The sequence below is a fragment of the Procambarus clarkii genome, chromosome 43, assembly GCF_040958095.1.
Source record: "Procambarus clarkii isolate CNS0578487 chromosome 43, FALCON_Pclarkii_2.0, whole genome shotgun sequence".
Lineage (NCBI taxonomy): Eukaryota > Metazoa > Arthropoda > Malacostraca > Decapoda > Cambaridae > Procambarus > Procambarus clarkii.
The window spans coordinates 21,772,238-21,793,044 of NC_091192.1; the positions used below are offsets into that span (position 1 = coordinate 21,772,238).

Genomic DNA, 20,807 nt, shown 5'->3' on the forward strand with positions numbered 1-20,807 from the left:
CTGGGAAAGGATAATGCGAGATCAAACAGCGCGGGATGTTCAAGGGGGCGCTCTTCAAATAATTGAAATCCAGTTAAAGGCTTTTAAAAGAAATCCTTATTTTTTTTATATCGTTTATTGCTTCATTTCTATGTTCGTATTTTTTTTTAATTTGTATGACGAATTTTAAGCGATACATGTGATAGGACTTATTTTCAGAAAGCTTATTTTCATAAATCTTATTTTCAGAAAGCTTCAGAAAATATGGCTCTTTTACATAGGCTTTTGTGGGGATTTTGTTTTGTTTAATAGGCTTCCTTTCAAAGACTTTTGTGGGGATTTGTTACTTAAAAAGGCTACAAATCAAAGACTGTTTGGGGGATTTATAACTTAACAATAATCCTTTCAAAGACTTTTGTGGGGATTTATTATTTAATATGGATAGTTTTTCTAGACATTTGAGGGGGATTTATAAAAAGCCTCCTTTCCGAATAGTGTTGAGGGGGAATTTATTTCTTAACAGCGCTCCGTTTCAAAGATTATTGTAGGGGATTTGTTTATAATAATTAGGATAATAAAGGTGAGGATTTTGAAGGGGGATTTGTTTTTAATAAAACTTGTATTTGAGGACTTCTGTGGGAAACTTTTACTAATAAAGATGCTTTACAAAGGCTTTTGTGGGACTACTGAATAAGGTTCATTTTTCAAAGACTTTTGTAGGGGATTTTTGTTACTTAATAAGTCTTTATTTCAAACACTTCTGTGGAGGATTTTTTTTGTTTACTTAAAAAAATCTCTTTTTCAAAGACTTTTGTAGAATTTTTTTTTTACTTAAAGCTCTTTTCCAAAAACTTTTGTGGCGTTGCTTAACTAGGATCCTTTTCAAAGTTTTTTTTCTTCAAAAGTCACATGATGACTTTTTTGACAAAAGTCAAATTGAATGGTGCCCAAGGATTTGTGGACGATCGGGGACTGAACGCCGACCTGCATCAAGCAGTGAAGAAGATTCTTATAAGTATTTCCTGTTCACTATACGTCACAACCTCTAAAAAAAAAAATTACACCATTTACAATGAGTTAAAGAGGATAAAGCCTGCATTTGCAAGTCTGTATCCGATGATTTTTGTATTTTCTCCCTTCGCTACAGAGTGACTGGTGGACACATGAGGCTATTCACACACTTGAGCACAAATACTAAATTTAAAAACCGATAAGAAATTGATGATTAATTGATGATGCGAGTTGATCCGTTGGTGATGAAGACAGCCGGCTCGACTGGTATGGTTGAAGACATATATATATCATTAAGTGAACAAATCCACAAGGGCCGTGACGAGGATTCGAACCTGCGTCCGAGAGCATCCCAGACGCTGCTTTAATTGACCATGTCGTCCAGGGTGTCCCAGTCGCCCTCTGTATCGTCCAGGGTGTCCCAGTCGTCCCCTGTAGCGTCCAGGGTGTCCCAGTCGTCCCCTGTAGCGTCCAGGGTGTCCCAGTCGTCCCCTGTAGCGTCCAGGGTGTCCCAGTCGTCCCCTGTAGCGTCCAGGGTGTCCCAGTCGTCCCCTGTAGCGTCCAGGGTGTCCCAGTCGTCGCCTGTAGCGTCCAGGGTGTCCCAGTCGTCCCCTGTAGCGTCCAGGGTGTCCCAGTCGTCCCCTGTAGCGTCCAGGGTGTACCAGTCGTCACCTGTAGCGTCCTCCAGGGAGTCCCAGTCGTCCCCTGTAGCGTCCAGGGTGTCCCAGTCGTCCCCTGTAGCGTCCAGGGTGTCCCAGTCGTCCTCTGTAGCGTCCAGGGTGTCCCAGTCGTCCCCTGTAGCGTCCAGGGTGTCCCAGTCGTCCCCTGTAGCGTCCAGGGTGTCCCAGTCGCCCCCTGTAGCGTCCAGGGTGTCCCAGTCGCCCTCTGTAGCGTCCAGGGTGTCCCAGTCGTCCCCTGTAGCGTCCAGGGTGTCCCAGTCGTCCCCTGTAGCGTCCAGGGTGTCCCAGTCGCCCCCTGTAGCGTCCAGGGTGTCCCAGTCGCCCTCTGTAGCGTCCAGGGTGTCCCAGTCGTCCCCTGTAGCGTCCCGGGTGTCCCAGTCGTCCCCTATAGCGTCCAGGGTGTCCCAGTCGTCCCCTGTAGCGTCCAGGGTGTCCCAGTCGTCCCCTGTAGCGTCCAGGGTGTCCCAGTCGCCCCCTGTAGCGTCCAGGGTGTCCCAGTCGCCCTCTGTAGCGTCCAGGGTGTCCCAGTCGTCCCCTGTAGCGTCCAGGGTGTCCCAGTCGTCCCCTATAGCGTCCAGGGTGTCCCAGTCGTCCCCTGTAGCGTCCAGGGTGTCCCAGTCGTCCCCTATAGCGTCCAGGGTGTCCCAGTCGTCCCCTGTAGCGTCCAGGGTGTCCCAGTCGTCCCCTGTAGCGTCCAGGGTGTCCCAGTCGTCCCCTGTAGCGTCCAGGGTGTCCCAGTCGTCCCCTGTAGCGTCCAGGGTGTCCCAGTCGTCGCCTGTAGCGTCCAGGGTGTCCCAGTCGTCCCCTGAAGCGTCCAGGGTGTCCCAGTCGTCCCCTATAGCGTCCAGGGTGTCCCAGTCGTCCCCTGTAGCGTCCAGGGTGTTCCAGTCGTCCCCTGTAGCGTCCAGGGTGTCCCAGTCGCCCTCTGTTGCGTCCAGGGTGTCCCAGTCGTCCCCTGTAGCGTCCAGGGTGTTCCAGTCGCCCCCTGTAGCGTCCAGGGTGTCCCAGTCGCCCTCTGTAGCGTCCAGGGTGTCCCAGTCGTCCCCTGTAGCGTCCAGGGTGTCCCAGTCGTCCCCTGTAGCGTCCAGGGTGTCCCAGTCGCCCCCTGTAGCGTCCAGGGTGTCCCAGTCGCCCTCTGTAGCGTCCAGGGTGTCCCAGTCGCCCTCTGTAGCGTCCAGGGTGTCCCAGTCGTCCCCTGTAGCGTCCAGGGTGTCCCAGTCGTCCCCTATAGCGTCCAGGGTGTCCCAGTCGTCCCCTGTAGCGTCCAGGGTGTCCCAGTCGTCCCCTGTAGCGTCCAGGGTGTCCCAGTCGTCGCCTGTAGCGTCCAGGGTGTCCCAGTCGTCCCCTGTAGCGTCCAGGGTGTCCCAGTCGTCCCCTGTAGCGTCCAGGGTGTCCCAGTCGTCCCCTGAGGTCGTCAGCTGCTCCCCAAGGTAAACAGCCTTTGGTCGAGATATTAAAGTTAACACACACCGCGCACGAAGAAAAAGAATTTATTATTTATGTCATGACTTTTTTATTTATTATATTTTTATATAGTCGCTGTTTGATATTATTATTATTGTTATTATCTTACTTACATCTTATACTAATATATATATATATATATATATATATATATATATATATATATATATATATATATATATATATATATATATATATATATAGTTAAGATGGAGGCTTCAAGGTTGCAGGAGAGAACACAGGACACACGTCTGACCTAGTGTTGGGGGTGTAGGAGGGGGTGTAGGGGGTGGGTGTTGGCGTCTGGGGGTTGGAGGGGGTGTTGTCTCAGGAAGTGGGCAAATGCCACTCTTAGGAGCCTCGGGGCAACTGAGAGACCTTCTTGAACACGTGTCTCTCTTGGTTGTTTTTTTGGTGTGGTATGTGTGTCTTTGTTGGTGTTGTTGTTGTTGTTGGTGGAGGTGGTGGTGTAGCACGTGTCTTTGTTGTTGGTGGTGGTGGTGGTGTAGCACGTGTCTTTGTTATTGTTGGTGTCTTTGGTGGTGGTGGTGGTGTAGCACGTGTCTTTGTTGGTGTTGTTGTTGTTGTTGGTGGTGGTGGTGGTGTAGCACGTGTCTTTGTTGTTGATGGTGGTGGTGTAGCACGTGTCTTTGTTGTTGGTGGTGGTGGTGGTGTAGCACGTGTCTTTGTTGTTGTTGGTGGTGGTGGTGTAGCACGTGTCTTTGTTGGTGGTGGTGGTGGTGGTGTAGCACGTGTCTTTGTTGGTGTTGGTGGTGGTGGTGTAGCACGTGTCTTTGTTGGTGTTGGTGGTGGTGGTGTAGCACGTGTCTTTGTTGGTGGTGGTGGTGGTGGTGTAGCACGTGTCTTTGTTGGTGGTGGTGGTGGTGGTGTAGCACGTGTCTTTGTTGTTGGTGGTGGTGGTGGTGTAGCACGTGTCTTTGTTGTTGTTGGTGGTGGTGGTGTAGCACGTGTCTTTGTTGTTGTTGGTGGTGGTGGTGTAGCACGTGTCTTTGTTGGTGTTGTTGTTGGTGGTGGTGGTGTAGCACGTGTCTTTGTTGGTGTTGTTGTTGGTGGTGGTGGTGTAGCACGTGTCTTTGTTGTTGTTGTTGTTGGTGGTGGTGGTGTAGCACGTGTCTTTGTTGTTGTTGGTGTCTTTGGTGGTGGTGGTGGTGTAGCACGTGTCTTTGTTGGTGTTGTTGTTGGTGGTGGTGGTGTAGCACGTGTCTTTGTTGGTGTTGTTGTTGTTGTTGGTGGTGGTGGTGGTGTAGCACGTGTCTTTGTTGTTGTTGGTGGTGGTGGTGTAGCACGTGTCTTTGTTGGTGTTGTTGTTGGTGGTGGTGGTGTAGCACGTGTCTTTGTTGGTGTTGTTGTTGTTGTTGGTGGTGGTGGTGGTGGTGGTGGTGTAGCACGTGTCTTTGTTGGTGTTGGTGTTGGTGTTGGTGGTGTTGGTGTTGTTGGTGTTGGTGTCTTTGTTGGTGTTGGTGTCTTTGTTGGTGGTGGTGTCTTTGTTGGTGTTGGTGTTGTTGGTGGTGGTGGTGGTGTAGCACGTGTCTTTGTTATTGTTGGTGTCTTTGGTGGTGGTGGTGGTGTAGCACGTGTCTTTGTTGGTGTTGTTGTTGTTGTTGGTGGTGGTGGTGGTGTAGCACGTGTCTTTGTTATTGTTGGTGTCTTTGGTGGTGGTGGTGGTGTAGCACGTGTCTTTGTTGGTGTTGTTGTTGTTGTTGGTGGTGGTGGTGGTGTAGCACGTGTCTTTGTTGTTGTTGTTGGTGGTGGTGGTGTAGCACGTGTCTTTGTTGTTGTTGTTGGTGGTGGTGGTGGTGTAGCACGTGTCTTTGTTGTTGTTGTTGGTGGTGGTGGTGGTGTAGCACGTGTCTTTGTTGGTGTTGGTGTTGGTGTTGGTGGTGGTGGTGGTGGTGGTGGTGTAGCACGTGTCTTTGTTGGTGTTGGTGTTGGTGTTGGTGGTGGTGGTGTTGTTGGTGGTGGTGGGCTTCAGACCCACATCAGCCTGTGTGGGGGGGTTCTCCCGGCCGCCACAACACCACACTGACCCACCAGTCAGCAGACAAGCACGGTGATGCTGGGGCTGGTGCTCACTAACGAGGTCTGCCCTCCCACAGTAACCACCTCGTTCGCTCACCTGATGGCGTGACTGGTTGTGGTGGCACCTGCTGGGGGGGGTGCCGCTCCCGGGGGGGGGACTCTTCCTGCATTCATCAAGCATATATATACTTAACTACTTGCGAAACCTTTACATCCCTCCTCAATCAGGCCGGCTTTGTTTTACATTTATTAAATATTTTACAAGCACAATGCGGTTGTAACCATAGTAACCTTGGGTTATGATGTGTCCGTAAACTGTTTAAGATTAAGGACAGATGTACGGGTTTCGTAAGTGGCTGCGTAAATGATTGATGGTTCCTGGCCTGCAGAGATGTGTAGCTGTGTCTGCTGGCGATCACCACCTGTACTAACCTAGTTGTGCTTGCGGGGGTTGAGCTTTGGCTCTTTGGTCCCGCCTCTCAACCGTCAATCAACTGGTGTACAGGTTCCTGAGCCTATTGGGCTTTATCATATCTACATTTGAAACTGTGTATGGAGTCAGCCTCCACCACATCACTGCCTAATGCATTCCATTTATTAACTACTCTGACACTGAAAAAATTCTTTCTAACGTCTCTGTGGCTCATCTGGGTACTAAGTTTCCACCTGTGTCCCCTTGTTCGTGTCCCTCCCGTGCTGAAGAGTTTGTCTTTGTCCACCCTGTCAATTCCCCTGAGAATTTTGTAGGTGGTTATCATGTCTCCCCTTACTCTTCTGTTTTCCAGGGATGTGAGGTTCAGCTCCTTTAGCCTTTCCTCGTAGCTCAATCCTCTCAGTTCCGGGACGAGCCTGGTGGCATACCTCTGAATCTTCTCTAACTTTGTCTTGTGTTTAACTAGGTATGGATTCCAGGCTGGAGCTGCATACTCCAGGATTGGTCTGACATAAGTGGTATACAGGGTCCTGAACGATTCCTTACACAAGTTTCTAAAGGCAGTTCTTATGTTGGCCAGTCTAGCATATGCCGCTGATGATATCCTTTTGATGTGGGCCTCTGGGGACAGGTTCGGTGTGATATCAACCCCCAGATCTTTCTCTCTATTTGACTCTTGCAGGATTTCACCTCCCAGATGATACCTTGTGTTCAGCCTCCTGCTCCCTTCGCCTAATTTCATCACCTTACACTTTCCTGAGTTAAACTTTAGCAGCCATTTTCTAGATCATTCCACCAGTTTGTCCAGATCATCCTGTAGTCTCTGTCTATCTTCATCCGTCTTGATTCTCCTCATAATTTTTGCATCATCAGCAAACATTAAGAGGAACGAGTCTTCCCTGGCTTATTGATAACTCAGCATGCCCTTAACACTTGCCCTTATTGATGACACTGCTCTTCAGGCACCTCCTCCCTACGTCTTGGCCAGCCCTAAGACCCTCAGGACATTACCCAACCTCCCCAAACACATTCTTGTCTTAGGCAAGCAGTCGTAAGATGCGCCCACCGGGTTCTCCAGAGATCACCTTTTACAGAAAGCTAATTCCACCCCCCCCTAGCAGCTGTGACCGCTGAGAGGGCGAAGCTATAGGCCACTTCAAGGACGTACTAGTGGCCCAGCAACACATACACCAGTCTCAGCTCACCAGTCTTCAGCTGCCTGCAACAGTTCGTAGTGTGACACTTGTCTGGCGCCGTGCTGGGACACGCAGGACGAAAAGGGGCGCCCCTAAACCAGGGGTTGAGGATGGAGTCACACAGTACTGGTGGACCAGGGAGCTGGTGGACCAGGGGGCTGGTGGACCAGGGGGCTGGTATTGTACGAAAATAAAAAGAACTGATATCTTGGTCAGTCCTGGACCAATATCAAGTCGTTTTTAGCTTACATTGCAAGAAGATAATATTATATTCAACAAAATCTACCTTGGCACTAATCATTACGTCATACTAACATCATCACCACCTTTACCGTCATTACTGCTTGTTGTTGTTAAAGATTCGCTACCTGGAACAAAGTAGCACGGGCTATGGTGAGCCCGTAGTGCCTTCTGCTAATAATAATGTTTATTGGTCCAGAATAATACGGTATAGTTAAACAATGTTGTTACCTGTACACCATTGTAATTTAATCTGATAAACACACGACAAAATATATTTAACATTTGACAAATAAAAGTTTGCAAATGTCCTCACTTGGATGATTACTAACTCACAATGATGTTAAATAAGACAAGTTAATATTATTAAGAATCAGATTTACTATCCAAACAGGCCTAATAATTAACACAATTCGAATTGTACGTAGACAACTTATGTAAACAAATATATATTTAAACAATTATATAAATAAATGTACTTTTAAACAATTATATAAGCAAATATATATTTAAAGACAGTATACTTTCAAAAGATTTTTATACCACAGTCTGAAGCCAATCTTTCTCAAAATGATATTACTAACTTACCTACCCCAACCTCACAAGGGGTGACTTAAGAGAGATGTACACCAAAGGAGAGAGGGGGGACCTGCTTGCTGCCTGGGTAACAGCTTCTCCGTATCAACCTACCCGGGCTTTGTGCCCTGGTGAGGCCACTCCAGACCAGACCGACAACCAGAGGTCAACTCCTTAGTCTCCTGAGACTGCTGGATGACTACTACTACGACTACACCAAAGGGATCACGATGTACGATGTACACAAAGAAGTACCCGGCTTTCAGGTGTACATACATACATCTTCTTGAGGTTATCTTGAGATGATTTCGGGGCTTTAGTGTCCCCGCGGCCCGGTCCTCGACCAGGCCTCCACCCCCAGGAAGCAGCCCGTGACAGCTGACTAACTCCCAGGTACCTATTTTACTGCTAGGTAACAGGGGCATAGGGTGAATGAAACTCTGCCCATTGTTTCTCGCCGGAGCCCGGGAGCGAACCCGGGACCACAGGATTACAAGTCCAGCGTGCTGTCCGCTCGGCCGACCGGCTCCCTATACACACTAAGAGACGCGCCACTCTTCACAATTATTTACCTTAATAATTATCCTTAACATTTTAGTATGCATAACATGGAACAACCTGATTATTCTCCCTCCACTGGTAGGGAGAACACCCCCCCCCCCACGCAGCTTGTCTATGGGCAACCCGCTCTCACACAGTACATATATGACTTATTGCTTATAGTCAATATTTGGCATATTAATAAGTACATATGTGGTACAACTGGGGGTTAAGGTCCTCCAGAGGTCAGGAGGTAGAGCTCCAGAGGTCAGGAGGTAGAGCTCCAGAGGTCAGGAGGTAGAGCTCCAGAGGTCAGGAGGTAGAGCTCCAGAGGTCAGGAGGTAGAGCTCCAGAGGTCAGGAGGTAGAGCTCCAGAGGTCAGGAGGTAGAGCTCCAGAGGGCAGGAGGTAGAGCTCCAGAGGTCAGGAGGTAGAGCTCCAGAGGTCAGGAGGTCCACAAAACTGTCCTCCTTTCCAGAGAGAGAAAGTGGGACTGAGCAGTCCTCAGTCTGGCTGAGGACTGCTCAACACCGCACAAGCGCTGTCAAAGAGCCTAATAGCTCTCGTCTGGTTGTAAACTGAGAGTCTGGGAAGAGAGAGAGAGAGAGAGAGAGAGAGAGAGAGAGAGAGAGAGAGAGAGAGAGAGAGAGAGAGAGAGAGAGAGAGAGAGAGAGAGAGAGAGAGAGAGAGAGAGAGAGAGAGAGAGAGAGAGAGAGAGAGAGAGAGAGAGAGAGAGAGAGAGAGAGAGAGAGAGAGAGAGAGAGAGAGAGAGAGAGAGAGAGAGAGAGAGAGAGAGAGAGAGAGAGAGAGAGAGAGAGAGAGAGAGAGAGAGAGAGAGAGAGAGAGAGAGAGAGAGAGGAGAGAGAGAGAGAGAGAGAGAGAGAGAGAGAGAGAGAGAGAGAGAGAGAGAGAGAGAGAGAGAGAGAGAGAGAGAGAGAGAGAGAGAGAGAGAGAGAGAGAGAGAGAGAGAGAGAGAGAGAGAGATGTTTAACAGACATTCTCCTAACCATTACAGACCTGACGCCTGTTTGAGCCAATCACCGTGCTCCTAGAGAGGTGAGGAGTGCACCTCACGGCTGTACGCATCTGGTCCCCCCCAAAAATCACTTCACAATGGCCGGTTTCCAAACCTTGAGACCAGACTGGAGACTTACCAAACCTTGAGACCAGACTGGAGACTTACCAAACCTTGAGACCAGACTGGAGACTTACCAAACCTTGAGACCAGACTGGAGACTTACCAAACCTTGAGACCAGACTGGAGACTTACCAAACCTTGAGACCAGACTGGAGACTTACCAAACCTTGAGACCGGACTGGAGACTTACCAAACCTTGAGACCGGACTGGAGACTTACCAAACCTTGAGACCAGACTGGAGACTTACCAAACCTTGAGACCAGACTGGAGACTTACCAAACCTTGAGACCAGACTGGAGACTTACCAAACCTTGAGACCAGACTGGAGACTTACCAAACCTTGAGACCGGACTGGAGACTTACCAAACCTTGAGACCGGACTGGAGACTTACCAAACCTTGAGACCAGACTGGAGACTTACCAAACCTTGAGACCGGACTGGAGACTTACCAAACCTTGAGACCGGACTGGAGACTTACCAAACCTTGAGACCAGACTGGAGACTTACCAAACCTTGAGACCAGACTGGAGACTTACCAAACCTTGAGACCAGACTGGAGACTTACCAAACCTTGAGACCAGACTGGAGACTTACCAAACCTTGAGACCGGACTGGAGACTTACCAAACCTTGAGACCGGACTGGAGACTTACCAAACCTTGAGACCGGACTGGAGACTTACCAAACCTTGAGACCAGACTGGAGACTTACCAAACCTTGAGACCAGACTGGAGACTTACCAAACCTTGAGACCAGACTGGAGACTTACCAAACCTTGAGACCAGACTGGAGACTTACCAAACCTTGAGACCGGACTGGAGACTTACCAAACCTTGAGACCGGACTGGAGACTTACCAAACCTTGAGACCGGACTGGAGACTTACCAAACCTTGAGACCAGACTGGAGACTTACCAAACCTTGAGACCAGACTGGAGACTTACCAAACCTTGAGACCGGACTGGAGACTTACCAAACCTTGAGACCGGACTGGAGACTTACCAAACCTTGAGACCAGACTGGAGACTTACCAAACCTTGAGACCAGACTGGAGACTTACCAAACCTTGAGACCAGACTGGAGACTTACCAAACCTTGAGACCAGACTGGAGACTTACCAAACCTTGAGACCGGACTGGAGACTTACCAAACCTTGAGACCGGACTGGAGACTTACCAAACCTTGAGACCAGACTGGAGACTTACCAAACCTTGAGACCAGACTGGAGACTTACCAAACCTTGAGACCAGACTGGAGACTTACCAAACCTTGAGACCAGACTGGAGACTTACCAAACCTTGAGACCAGACTGGAGACTTACCAAACCTTGAGACCAGACTGGAGACTTACCAAACATTGAGACCGGACTGGAGACTTACCAAACATTGAGACCGGACTGGAGACTTACCAAATTTAACACCTAAAAACCACTTGTATTACAACTATTGGTTTTAATATTAACTCTCTTGTTATGTAAATATTATTTTTTTTAATATGTGACAGTTCTGGAACTTTAAATCTCTATCAGTTAGCATATTGACAAGAGTTTATGAACTTCCCTGGATTTAGATTTCTGTGTCGGTGATTGAACGTCTTAAAGGTCATGACTGGATAATATTGACTTCTTTCAAGTTCAGTTGAAGGCGAAGGTCGGGGGGGGGGGGGGTTGGCAAGGGGGGGGAGGAGGGGGAAAAGTGAGGCAAGGTGTGGGGGTGGGGGGAGGTGGGGCAGATTTGGGGGGGGGGAGGGTTGTAGCAGTTCACAAATATCCACGTCTTCTATGTATCGGGAGGTTAGGTTAAGTAGGTGGCTTGGGTTCGTACGTGTCTGCGGTTAGGTTAGTACCTTGTATTGTGTACGTTGTGGCAAAATCAACCTGGAAAATACAGCTCATATACAGACTTCATAAATCAAGTAAAGAGGGAGCCCGTCGGCCGAGCGGACAGCACGCTGGACTTGTGATCCTGTGGTCCTGGGTTCGATTCTAGGCGCCGGCGAGAAACAATGGGCAGAGTTTCTTTCACCCTATGCCCCTGTCACCTAGCAGTAAAATAGGTACCTGGGGTGTTAGTCAGCTGTCACGGGCTGCTTCCTGAGGGTGGAGGCCTGGTCGAGGACCGGGCCGCGGGGACACTAAAAAGCCCCGAAATCATCTCAAGATAACCTCAAGTGATGTCTCGAGAATCAAAGAAAATGGTCTACGGCACCACCAAGGTGGACTTATAATCCTCAAACAACCTTGAAAATAAAGGTTGTTTGGGAATAAAAAAATAAAGGTAATAAAAACAAAAGAAACGAAAGTTCCAAAGATTGCACAAGAAACTTTTGAATTTAAGGCAAGAATGTGAGCAGAGTAATGGAACCCCAACTTAAAAGAACATGAATCCAAATTCACATTAATGAAACAATTAACAAATCAACAAACACATCCGTTAAACGCAACTAGAGAGAGAGAGAGATTACGTAACCCCAGCACACACACACAACTACACCTACACAAACTCCTATAATCAAATGAACAAATCCACAAGGGCCGTGACGAGGATTCGAACCTGCGTTCAGGAGCATCCCAGACACTGCCTTAAGACACTTTAAGGCAGTGTCTGGGATGCTCCTGGACGCATAGGTTCGAATCCTCGTCACGGCCCTTGTGGAATTGTTCATTTGATGCATCACGTTAGTGTGATCTCTGTGTGTGACTCCCATAATCACTTCGCATCTCGAAACACCCTCCAACAAGCACTACAAATATACCTTAAGTCAAACCAACATTCCCAAAACTACAAGCAATATCAAACCAAGGCACTAAGAAGCGCTTGCAAAGATGCCGCCCACAATATGACCACATAACCCAAGAGCTCCGTAGAGCGACGGTCTTGCTTCATGCAGGCCGGCGTTCAATTCCCGACCGTCTAAGTGATTGGGCACCATTCCTTCCACACCCGTCCCATCCCAAAGCCTTATCCTGACCCCTTCCCAGTGCTATATAGTCGTAATGGCTTGGCGCTTTCCCCCTGATAATTCCCTTCCCTTCCGTGAACGGACAAACCACGAGTATAAACAACAGAGCACAACGGCAAGCCAACAACAAGGGGGGGGGGGGGGGGCGGAATACAATCGAATTGTATAGGGGGGGACGCGTTGTTGTTGTTGTTGTTGTTAAAGATTCGCTACCTGGAACAAAAAGTTCCAAGTAGCACGGGCTATGGTGAGCCCGTAGTTCTCTCTCTAGGGGGACGCGAAATTAGATAGATTATGCCAAGAAGCGATAGATTATGTGGCCATAGATTTAATTAAGAGCACCCGGTACCAATTGATGATTCCGAGGTAAGGAGCAGGTGCACTAAACAACTGTATACTGACACGAACACATAATATGTACCAATTACGTGAATACAACATACCACCATCGCATACACACCATATATATACAAGAGCTCAATAGCGAGAATGATTCAGTGAATGAATGAACTCTTATTAAGAATGATACATATAATTATGGTGAAAAAATCACGTTTGACACACTTCGACACGTAGCAACACACTCTGATGACACATGTATCATACATGAAAGTACAAACAAACAACACAGCACCACAAACAAAAACAACACATCCTGAAGCATAAGAATATGCATAAACATATATATATATATATATATATATATATATATATATATATATATATATATATATATATATATATATATATATATATATATATATATATATATATTATATATATATATATATATATATATATATATATATATATATATATATATATATATATATATACACTAAAACATACACATCAGGCTATTCCACACGTGTGGAATAGACGTATTCCACATACGTATGTGTGGAATACACGTATTCCACACATACACACACACATGTAAAATATTATTAATACTTGCCAGCCACTAACTCACTTAAAAATAAATGTTACGAAGAAATATTATGCTGGCCTTCGAGTCGCCTTTGACTTGACAATCCCACAAAATACCTTGACCTGAACACCTGAGTCTCCCCTCTCTCTATCCGGCTTTACTGAAAATAAAAAACGGGTGGACGAGAGAGAGAGAGAGAGCAGTCAACAGTGTCCTTCTTTTCCCTTTCCTGGAATATCTCAATGACTCGTTTGTAGGGTGAGGAACGCTTCCTAACCCATCACTCTAATCACCTCCCGTCACCTTGTGCCCACACAGCCAATTATAGTCCAGGCTGTTATCATTTAACAATGCTAAATGATAACATTTACATTCTGTCGCTTAGGGTCGAGTACATCTTTAAGAATTAGTTTGAGAAATGTCGCTTGGAAGAGCAGTCAGCAGCAGCTGGAAACATCACCAGCAACACTTACAATGAGTCTTCCTTACTTGTAAACACTTATCTCAGTGTGTGTTTACACGAAGTTGAGAAGCAGACTAATCCTTGCCTTAATACCACGCAGCAGACCGCAGGTACCGACAGAGCAGACAGCTTCATATAACTATCTAAATTACAGTCGTCACACTAATTCACACGACAGAATAGTGTGATGAACAAACAACATTCCAGGTTAAAGTTTTACAAAAACAATCTCTGCTTACACGATGAAGCCACTTTCCAGAACGCTTAATTGCCATAATTTTAATCGTGAAATTATTGCAAATTATTATTATTATCATCATGATAGCTGGCGAGGCAGACTCTCACATCACCAAGCACAAGGGACCAAATACACTAAGCCTTACACAAATACTAACCTCGACCGGATATAGTTGGAACGGTGCTTTTAGCTGGTTTCCTTCGTGAGAGTGAATACCACCTTCACAATCCCATGATTTCCTATCTCAGAGCTCTTTCTAATATACCTTTTGTTTGTGTCAAATTGTTCGAGGTATACACAAATTCACATCTAGAAACCCCATCACTTTGATCAAACATCGTGTAACTGTAAGTTGTTGAATGCTGTTTAAGTTGCATAAGTATATAATTAGCAAGATGGGTATATGATACACGTGGTTTGCAACTATGATAGAAAAATTATACCTGAAATCATGTTGTTTCCGCAAGAAATAAAAAGTGATAATAGTTGGCAATTTAAATTAACCAACATTGAAGAGGGACGAGATATTTCCCAATTAAGGAGAGGGTAATACAGTCGTAGCAGCTTAGTAAGAACTTTATATAGTATACACTGGCTGAGGAATAGAGTTAGAATGGAAAAAAATATATAACTAAGAGGTTTAGTAAACAAAAACCTCCTCCGTGGTGTAGTGGTAAGACACTCGCCTGGCGTTCCGCGAGCGCTATGTCATGGGTTCGTATCCTGGCCGGGGAGGATTTACTGGGCGCAATTCCTTAACTGTAGCCTCTGTTTAACGCAACAGTAAAATGTGTACTTGGTTGTAACAACGATTCTTCGCGGCAGGGGATCGTATTCCAGGGACCATAGGATTAAGGACTTGCCCGAAACGCTACGCGTACTAGTGGCTCTACAAGAATGTAACAACTCTTCTATATATCTCAAAAAAAAAAAAAAAAAAAAAAAAAAAAAAAAAAAAAAAAAAATTGATAAAAAAATAGCAGATTAGCATCAAATTAGATCTAATTTATATAATGAACATAATTACTGTTACATAGTGATACAGATCGTGAAATGGCATGGTAAAATATATATATATATATATATATATATATATATATATATATATATATATATATATATATATATATATATATATATATATATATATATATATATATATATAAACTACTGAATCACCACTTCAACCAGGCAGACAACAAGAGGGTTAAACTACTGGTAAATAAACTCAAATCACGGAATCGAAACAATTTTTTCTTCCATCGACTAGGCACGCTTCCTTTCACCTAATGTACCTGTTCACCTAGTATTAAACAGGTACCCGGAAGTTAGGCAACTGTTGTGGACCAGACCACACGCTTGAAAGTGAAGGGACGACGACGTTTCGGTCCGTCCTAGACCATTCTCAAGTCGATTATGAGAATGGTCCAGGACGGACCGAAACGTCGTCGTCCCTTCACCTTCTAGTGTGTGGTCTGGTCAACATTTTTTAGCCACGTTATTGTGACTCCTCGCCTGCAACTGTTATGTTCCAGGCGATGAGTAGACCTATTGACCTATTGACCTTTTAACAGGTCAATAGGTCGACCTTGGGCCGGCCACATACACTGAGCCGGACTATTGGGCCGGACGTAGCTAGCCGGCTTCTCAAGGTGTTCAAAAGTGAACTACATAAAGGATAATAAGGACACCTAATCCTTATTATCTCATAAGCATCTTTATAGTCAACCGGACTATAATTTACAAGATTGACTGCGAACAGCGGCGCCCAACAGCCTGGTTGACCAGACTCTGGAGGCTGTAGCTGGTCCGAGCCCGGGGACACTGAGCCTCGGAACCGTCTCAAGGTGACGTCAAGGTGACTTCAAGATGACGTCAAGGTGACCTTAAGGTGACCTCAAAGTGACCTCAAGGTGACCTTAAGGTGACCTTAAGATCACCTTAAGGTGACCTCAAGGTGACCTTAAGGTGACCTCAAGGTGACCTCAAGGTGACCTGAAAGTGATCTCAAGGTGACCACAAGGTGACCTGAAAGTGACCTCAAGGTGACCTCAAGGTGACCTGAAAGTGATCTCAAGGTGACCACAAGGTGACCTCTAAGACACCCAGCATGTAAACAATAAATAAGTAATAAAATAAATAAATAATAAAATAAGTAATGTAAACAAAACATTCTTACCATCACAAATGTGTATAGTATAGACACGGGAATGTTGATAGTATTGCAATGTTTACAGTATTCCAATTTTTGCATTGCAAATATTTTTATAGTAATACAACCAACGACTTTAACCCCTGACTTTGCCTCCCCATAAAGAGCACACACAGGTAGAAGTAGACATACTCCTTTTGACCATGTCGTAGCTCAGTCGATTAAGGCAGCGTCTGGGATGCTCTCGGACGCAGGTTCGAATCCTCGTCACGGCCCTTGTGGAGTTGTACAGGTAGCAGTAGATCTCCTAAAATGCACTAATTATTCAAATCCTGGACATTCGAGTCACCTATACACCCCCGCCCCCCCACACTCACCTCACTGCGCACAGATGCGCACTTGTTCGAACACCCTCTATACCCCCCCCCCCTCGAGCGGGACCAACTTATCAGATCATTTGGCAATTTCTCTTCCTTGTAATTGAACCCCCCGAGCCGCGGTTGGGGGGCTTTTTTGGGGGGTTTAGGCCATTTTTGGTCACACATTTCGAAGGTGTTCAGTTCTGACCAAAAAAAATCCAGAGATGATATTATCTGATATGATTCTACACGAAAGGGTATTCGAAGCCTAGACCGGCTTCCTGTCTGTTCTTGAGTGCTGTTGTGGGCGTAGAGAGGTTTTACCCAATTGTTTCCATCAAGATTCCACTATATCCGTTGTCTATGTTTTGTTAATGCAACCCGTTCTCGCACTTTCGTATAGTCAATATTGACTTATTAAATACGTGCATATGTGACATACTAAACACACTAATTTACCTTGAAAAGCTTCATAGAAAACACCGACCTTACCTAACCTTCTTAGTATGTTAAGATAAGCATCTTATCGTATAAGACGTATTTAATAAGTCAATATTGACTGTAAAAAAGTGCGAGAACGGGTTGCAGCAGGATATGGTGCTTCTGGAGACCGTCCTTATTAAGACCACTCGATAGCTCGGTCGATACAGCTTGGGTCGCACACACGCTTGGGGGTCGACGGTTCGAGTCTCCCACAGCCCAGGTGAATGGAGTGCGACCAGTAGATTCGTGTTTAAAGCATTTTTTGTGCCTATTTAACATTATTAAGGTGTACACGATATGTTTATTTGTGTAATAAAGACAAAGATATGCTTTTGCCTCTGTTCAAAAGAAATAAAGCACACGCCACAGTAAGAGAAGGAGAGACATGATCACCACATACAAAATACTCAGAGGTATAGATTTGACAAAGCGGGCAATTTGGAATTACTGATATACGAATGAGTTTGTGAGCCATTAGAATAATCTATTGTCAGATTAGTGAATATATCAAATACACTAAGAAACAGAATAGTGGAGGCAGACACTATTCTCAGCTTCACATGTCGATATACAGGTGCCCAAAAGGCTCGGGCACCTGTACACCAGTCGATAGAATGGTCTGAGGCGGGACTTGAGAGCTGAAGCCTTCAGCCTCCGCAGGTACAGCCAGGTAGGGACAACTAATAAAGACCAAGAATTTCCTGAATACAATATATACATTATTAGTGATTTATTGACCATGATCTTGAAACTTGAGACGACTTTGTTAAGATCAGGTTCAATAAGGCGGTGACTTTGTTAAGATCAGGTTCAATAAGGCGGTGACTTTGTTAAGATCAGGTTCAATAAGGTGGTGACTTTGTTAAGATCAGGTTCAATAAGGTGGTGACTTTGTTAAGATCAGGTTCAATAAGGAGGTGACTTTGTTAAGATCAGGTTCAATAAGGCGGTGACTTTGTTAAGATCAGGTTCAATAAGGCGGTGACTTTGTTAAGCTCAGGTTCAATAAGGTGGTGACTTTGTTAAGATCAGGTTCAATAAGGCGGTGACTTTGTTAAGATCAGGTTCAATAAGGAGGTGACTTTGTTAAGATCAGGTTCAATAAGGCGGTGACTTTGTTAAGATCAGGTTCAATAAGGCGGTGACTTTGTTAAGCTCAGGTTCAATAAGGTGGTGACTTTGTTAAGATCAGGTTCAATAAGGCGGTGACTTTGTTAAGATCAGGTTCAATAAGGAGGTGACTTTGTTAAGATCAGGTTCAATAAGGCGGTGACTTTGTTAAGATCAGGTTCAATAAGGCGGTGACTTTGTTAAGATCAGGTTCAATAAGGCGGTGACTTTGTTAAGATCAGGTTCAATAAGGCGGTGACTTTGTTAAGATCAGGTTCAATAAGGTGGTGACTTTGTTAAGATCAGGTTCAATAAGGTGGTGACTTTGTTAAGATCAGGTTCAATAAGGAGGTGACTTTGCTAAGATCAGGTTCAATAAGGAGGTGACTTTGTTAAGATCAGGTTCAATAAGGAGGTGACTTTGTTAAGATCAGGTTCAATAAGGCGGTGACTTTGTTAAGATCAGGTTCAATAAGGCGGTGACTTTGTTAAGATCAGGTTCAATAAGGCGGTGACTTTGTTAAGATCAGGTTCAATAAGGCGGTGACTTTGTTAAGATCAGGTTCAATAAGGCGGTGACTTTGTTAAGATCAGGTTCAATAAGGTGGTGACTTTGTTAAGATCAGGTTCAATAAGGTGGTGACTTTGTTAAGATCAGGTTCAATAAGGAGGTGACTTTGCTAAGATCAGGTTCAATAAGGAGGTGACTTTGTTAAGATCAGGTTCAATAAGGTGGTGACTTTGTTAAGATCAGGTTCAATAAGGCGGTGACTTTGTTAAGATCAGGTTCAATAAGGAGGTGACTTTGTTAAGATCAGGTTCAATAAGGCGGTGACTTTGTTAAGATCAGGTTCAATAAGGCGGTGACTTTGTTAAGATCAGGTTCAATAAGGCGGTGACTTTGTTAAGATCAGGTTCAATAAGGCGGTGACTTTGTTAAGATCAGGTTCAATAAGGCGGTGACTTTGTTAAGATCAGGTTCAATAAGGAGGTGACTTTGCTAAGATCAGGTTCAATAAGGAGGTGACTTTGTTAAGATCAGGTTCAATAAGGAGGTGACTTTGCTAAGATCAGGTTCAATAAGGAGGTGACTTTGTTAAGATCAGGTTCAATAAGGAGGTGACTTTGTTAAGATCAGGTTCAATAAGGCGGTGACTTTGTTAAGATCAGGTTCAATAAGGCGGTGACTTTGTTAAGATCAGGTTCAATAAGGCGGTGACTTTGTTAAGATCAGGTTCAATAAGGCGGTGACTTTGTTAAGATCAGGTTCAATAAGGCGGTGACTTTGTTAAGATCAGGTTCAATAAGGCGGTGACTTTGTTAAGATCAGGTTCAATAAGGCGGTGACTTTGCTAAGATCAGGTTCAATAAGGCGGTGACTTTGTTAAGATCAGGTTCAATAAGGCGGTGACTTTGCTAAGATCAGGTTCAATAAGGCGGTGACTTTGTTAAGATCAGGTTCAATAAGGAGGTGACTTTGTTAAGATCAGGTTCAATAAGGCGGTGACTTTGTTAAGATCAGGTTCAATAAGGCGGTGACTTTGTTAAGATCAGGTTCAATAAGGCGGTGACTTTGTTAAGATCAGGTTCAATAAGGCGGTGACTTTGTTAAGATCAGGTTCAATAAGGAGGTGACTTTGTTAAGATCAGGTTCAATAAGGCGGTGACTTTGTTAAGATCAGGTTCAATAAGGCGGTGACTTTGTTAAGATCAGGTTCAATAAGGAGGTGACTTTGTTAAGATCAGGTTCAATAAGGAGGTGACTTTGTTAAGATCAGGTTCAATAAGGCGGTGACTTTGTTAAGATCAGGTTCAATAAGGCGGTGACTTTGTTAAGATCAGGTTCAATAAGGAGGTGACTTTGTTAAGATCAGGTTCAATAAGGAGGTGACTTTGTTAAGATCAGGTTCAATAAGGCGGTGACTTTGTTAAGATCAGGTTCAATAAGGCGGTGACTTTGTTAAGATCAGGTTCAATAAGGCGGTGACTTTGTTAAGATCAGGTTCAATAAGGAGGTGACTTTGTTAAGATCAGGTTCAATAAGGAGGTGACTTTGTTAAGATCAGGTTCAATAAGGCGGTGACTTTGCTAAGATCAGGTTCAATAAGGTGGTGACTTTGTTAAGATCAGGTTCAATAAGGTGGTGACTTTGTTAAGATCAGGTTCAATAAGGCGGTGACTTTGTTAAGATCAGGTTCAATAAGGAGGTGACTTTGTTAAGATCAGGTTCAATAAGGCGGTGACTTTGCTAAGATCAGGTTCAATAAGGTGGTGACTTTGTTAAGATCAGGTTCAATAAGGTGGTGACTTTGTTAAGATCAGGTTCAATAAGGTGGTGACTTTGCTAAGATCAGGTTCAATAAGGTGGTGACTTTGTTAAGATCAGGTTCAATAAGGTGGTGACTTTGTTAAAATCAGGTTCAATAAGGCGGTGACTTTGCTAAGATCAGGTTCAATAAGGTGGTGACTTTGTTAAGATCAGGTTCAATAAGGTGGTGACTTTGTTAAGATCAGGTTCAATAAGGTGGTGACTTTGTTAAGATCAGGTTCAATAAGGCGGTGACTTTGTTAAGATCAGGTTCAATAAGGTGGTGACTTTGTTAAGATCAGGTTCAATAAGGCGGTGACTTTACTATGGAGTGACTTTCCCCTGGTGGAGGCGGAACCAAAAATGGGCAGAGTTTTTTTCGCCCTGATGCCCCTGTTCACCTAGCAGTAAATGTCTACCTGGGAGTTAGACAGGTGCTACCGGGCTGCTTCCTGGGTGGGGTGTGTAACAAAACGGAGGCCCCTGGTCGAGGACCGGGCCGCGGG

The 20,807-nt window shown here is 45.2% G+C and overlaps 2 protein-coding genes across 5 annotated transcripts in view; both read right to left on the minus strand.

The window, feature by feature from the left end:
- The window catches only part of LOC138349741 (solute carrier organic anion transporter family member 74D-like), a 507,981-nt gene that overhangs the window by 246,848 nt on the left and 240,326 nt on the right, over positions 1-20,807 (minus strand). The window lies entirely within an intron of this gene.
- LOC138373689 (mucin-22-like) lies at positions 1,355-12,181 on the minus strand. The gene is made up of 2 exons (XM_069340041.1): positions 12,095-12,181; positions 1,355-3,088 (listed from the first exon to the last, which is right to left on the minus strand). Exons 1-2 carry the CDS (start codon positions 12,179-12,181, stop codon positions 1,355-1,357), a joined length of 1,821 nt encoding a protein of 606 aa, XP_069196142.1.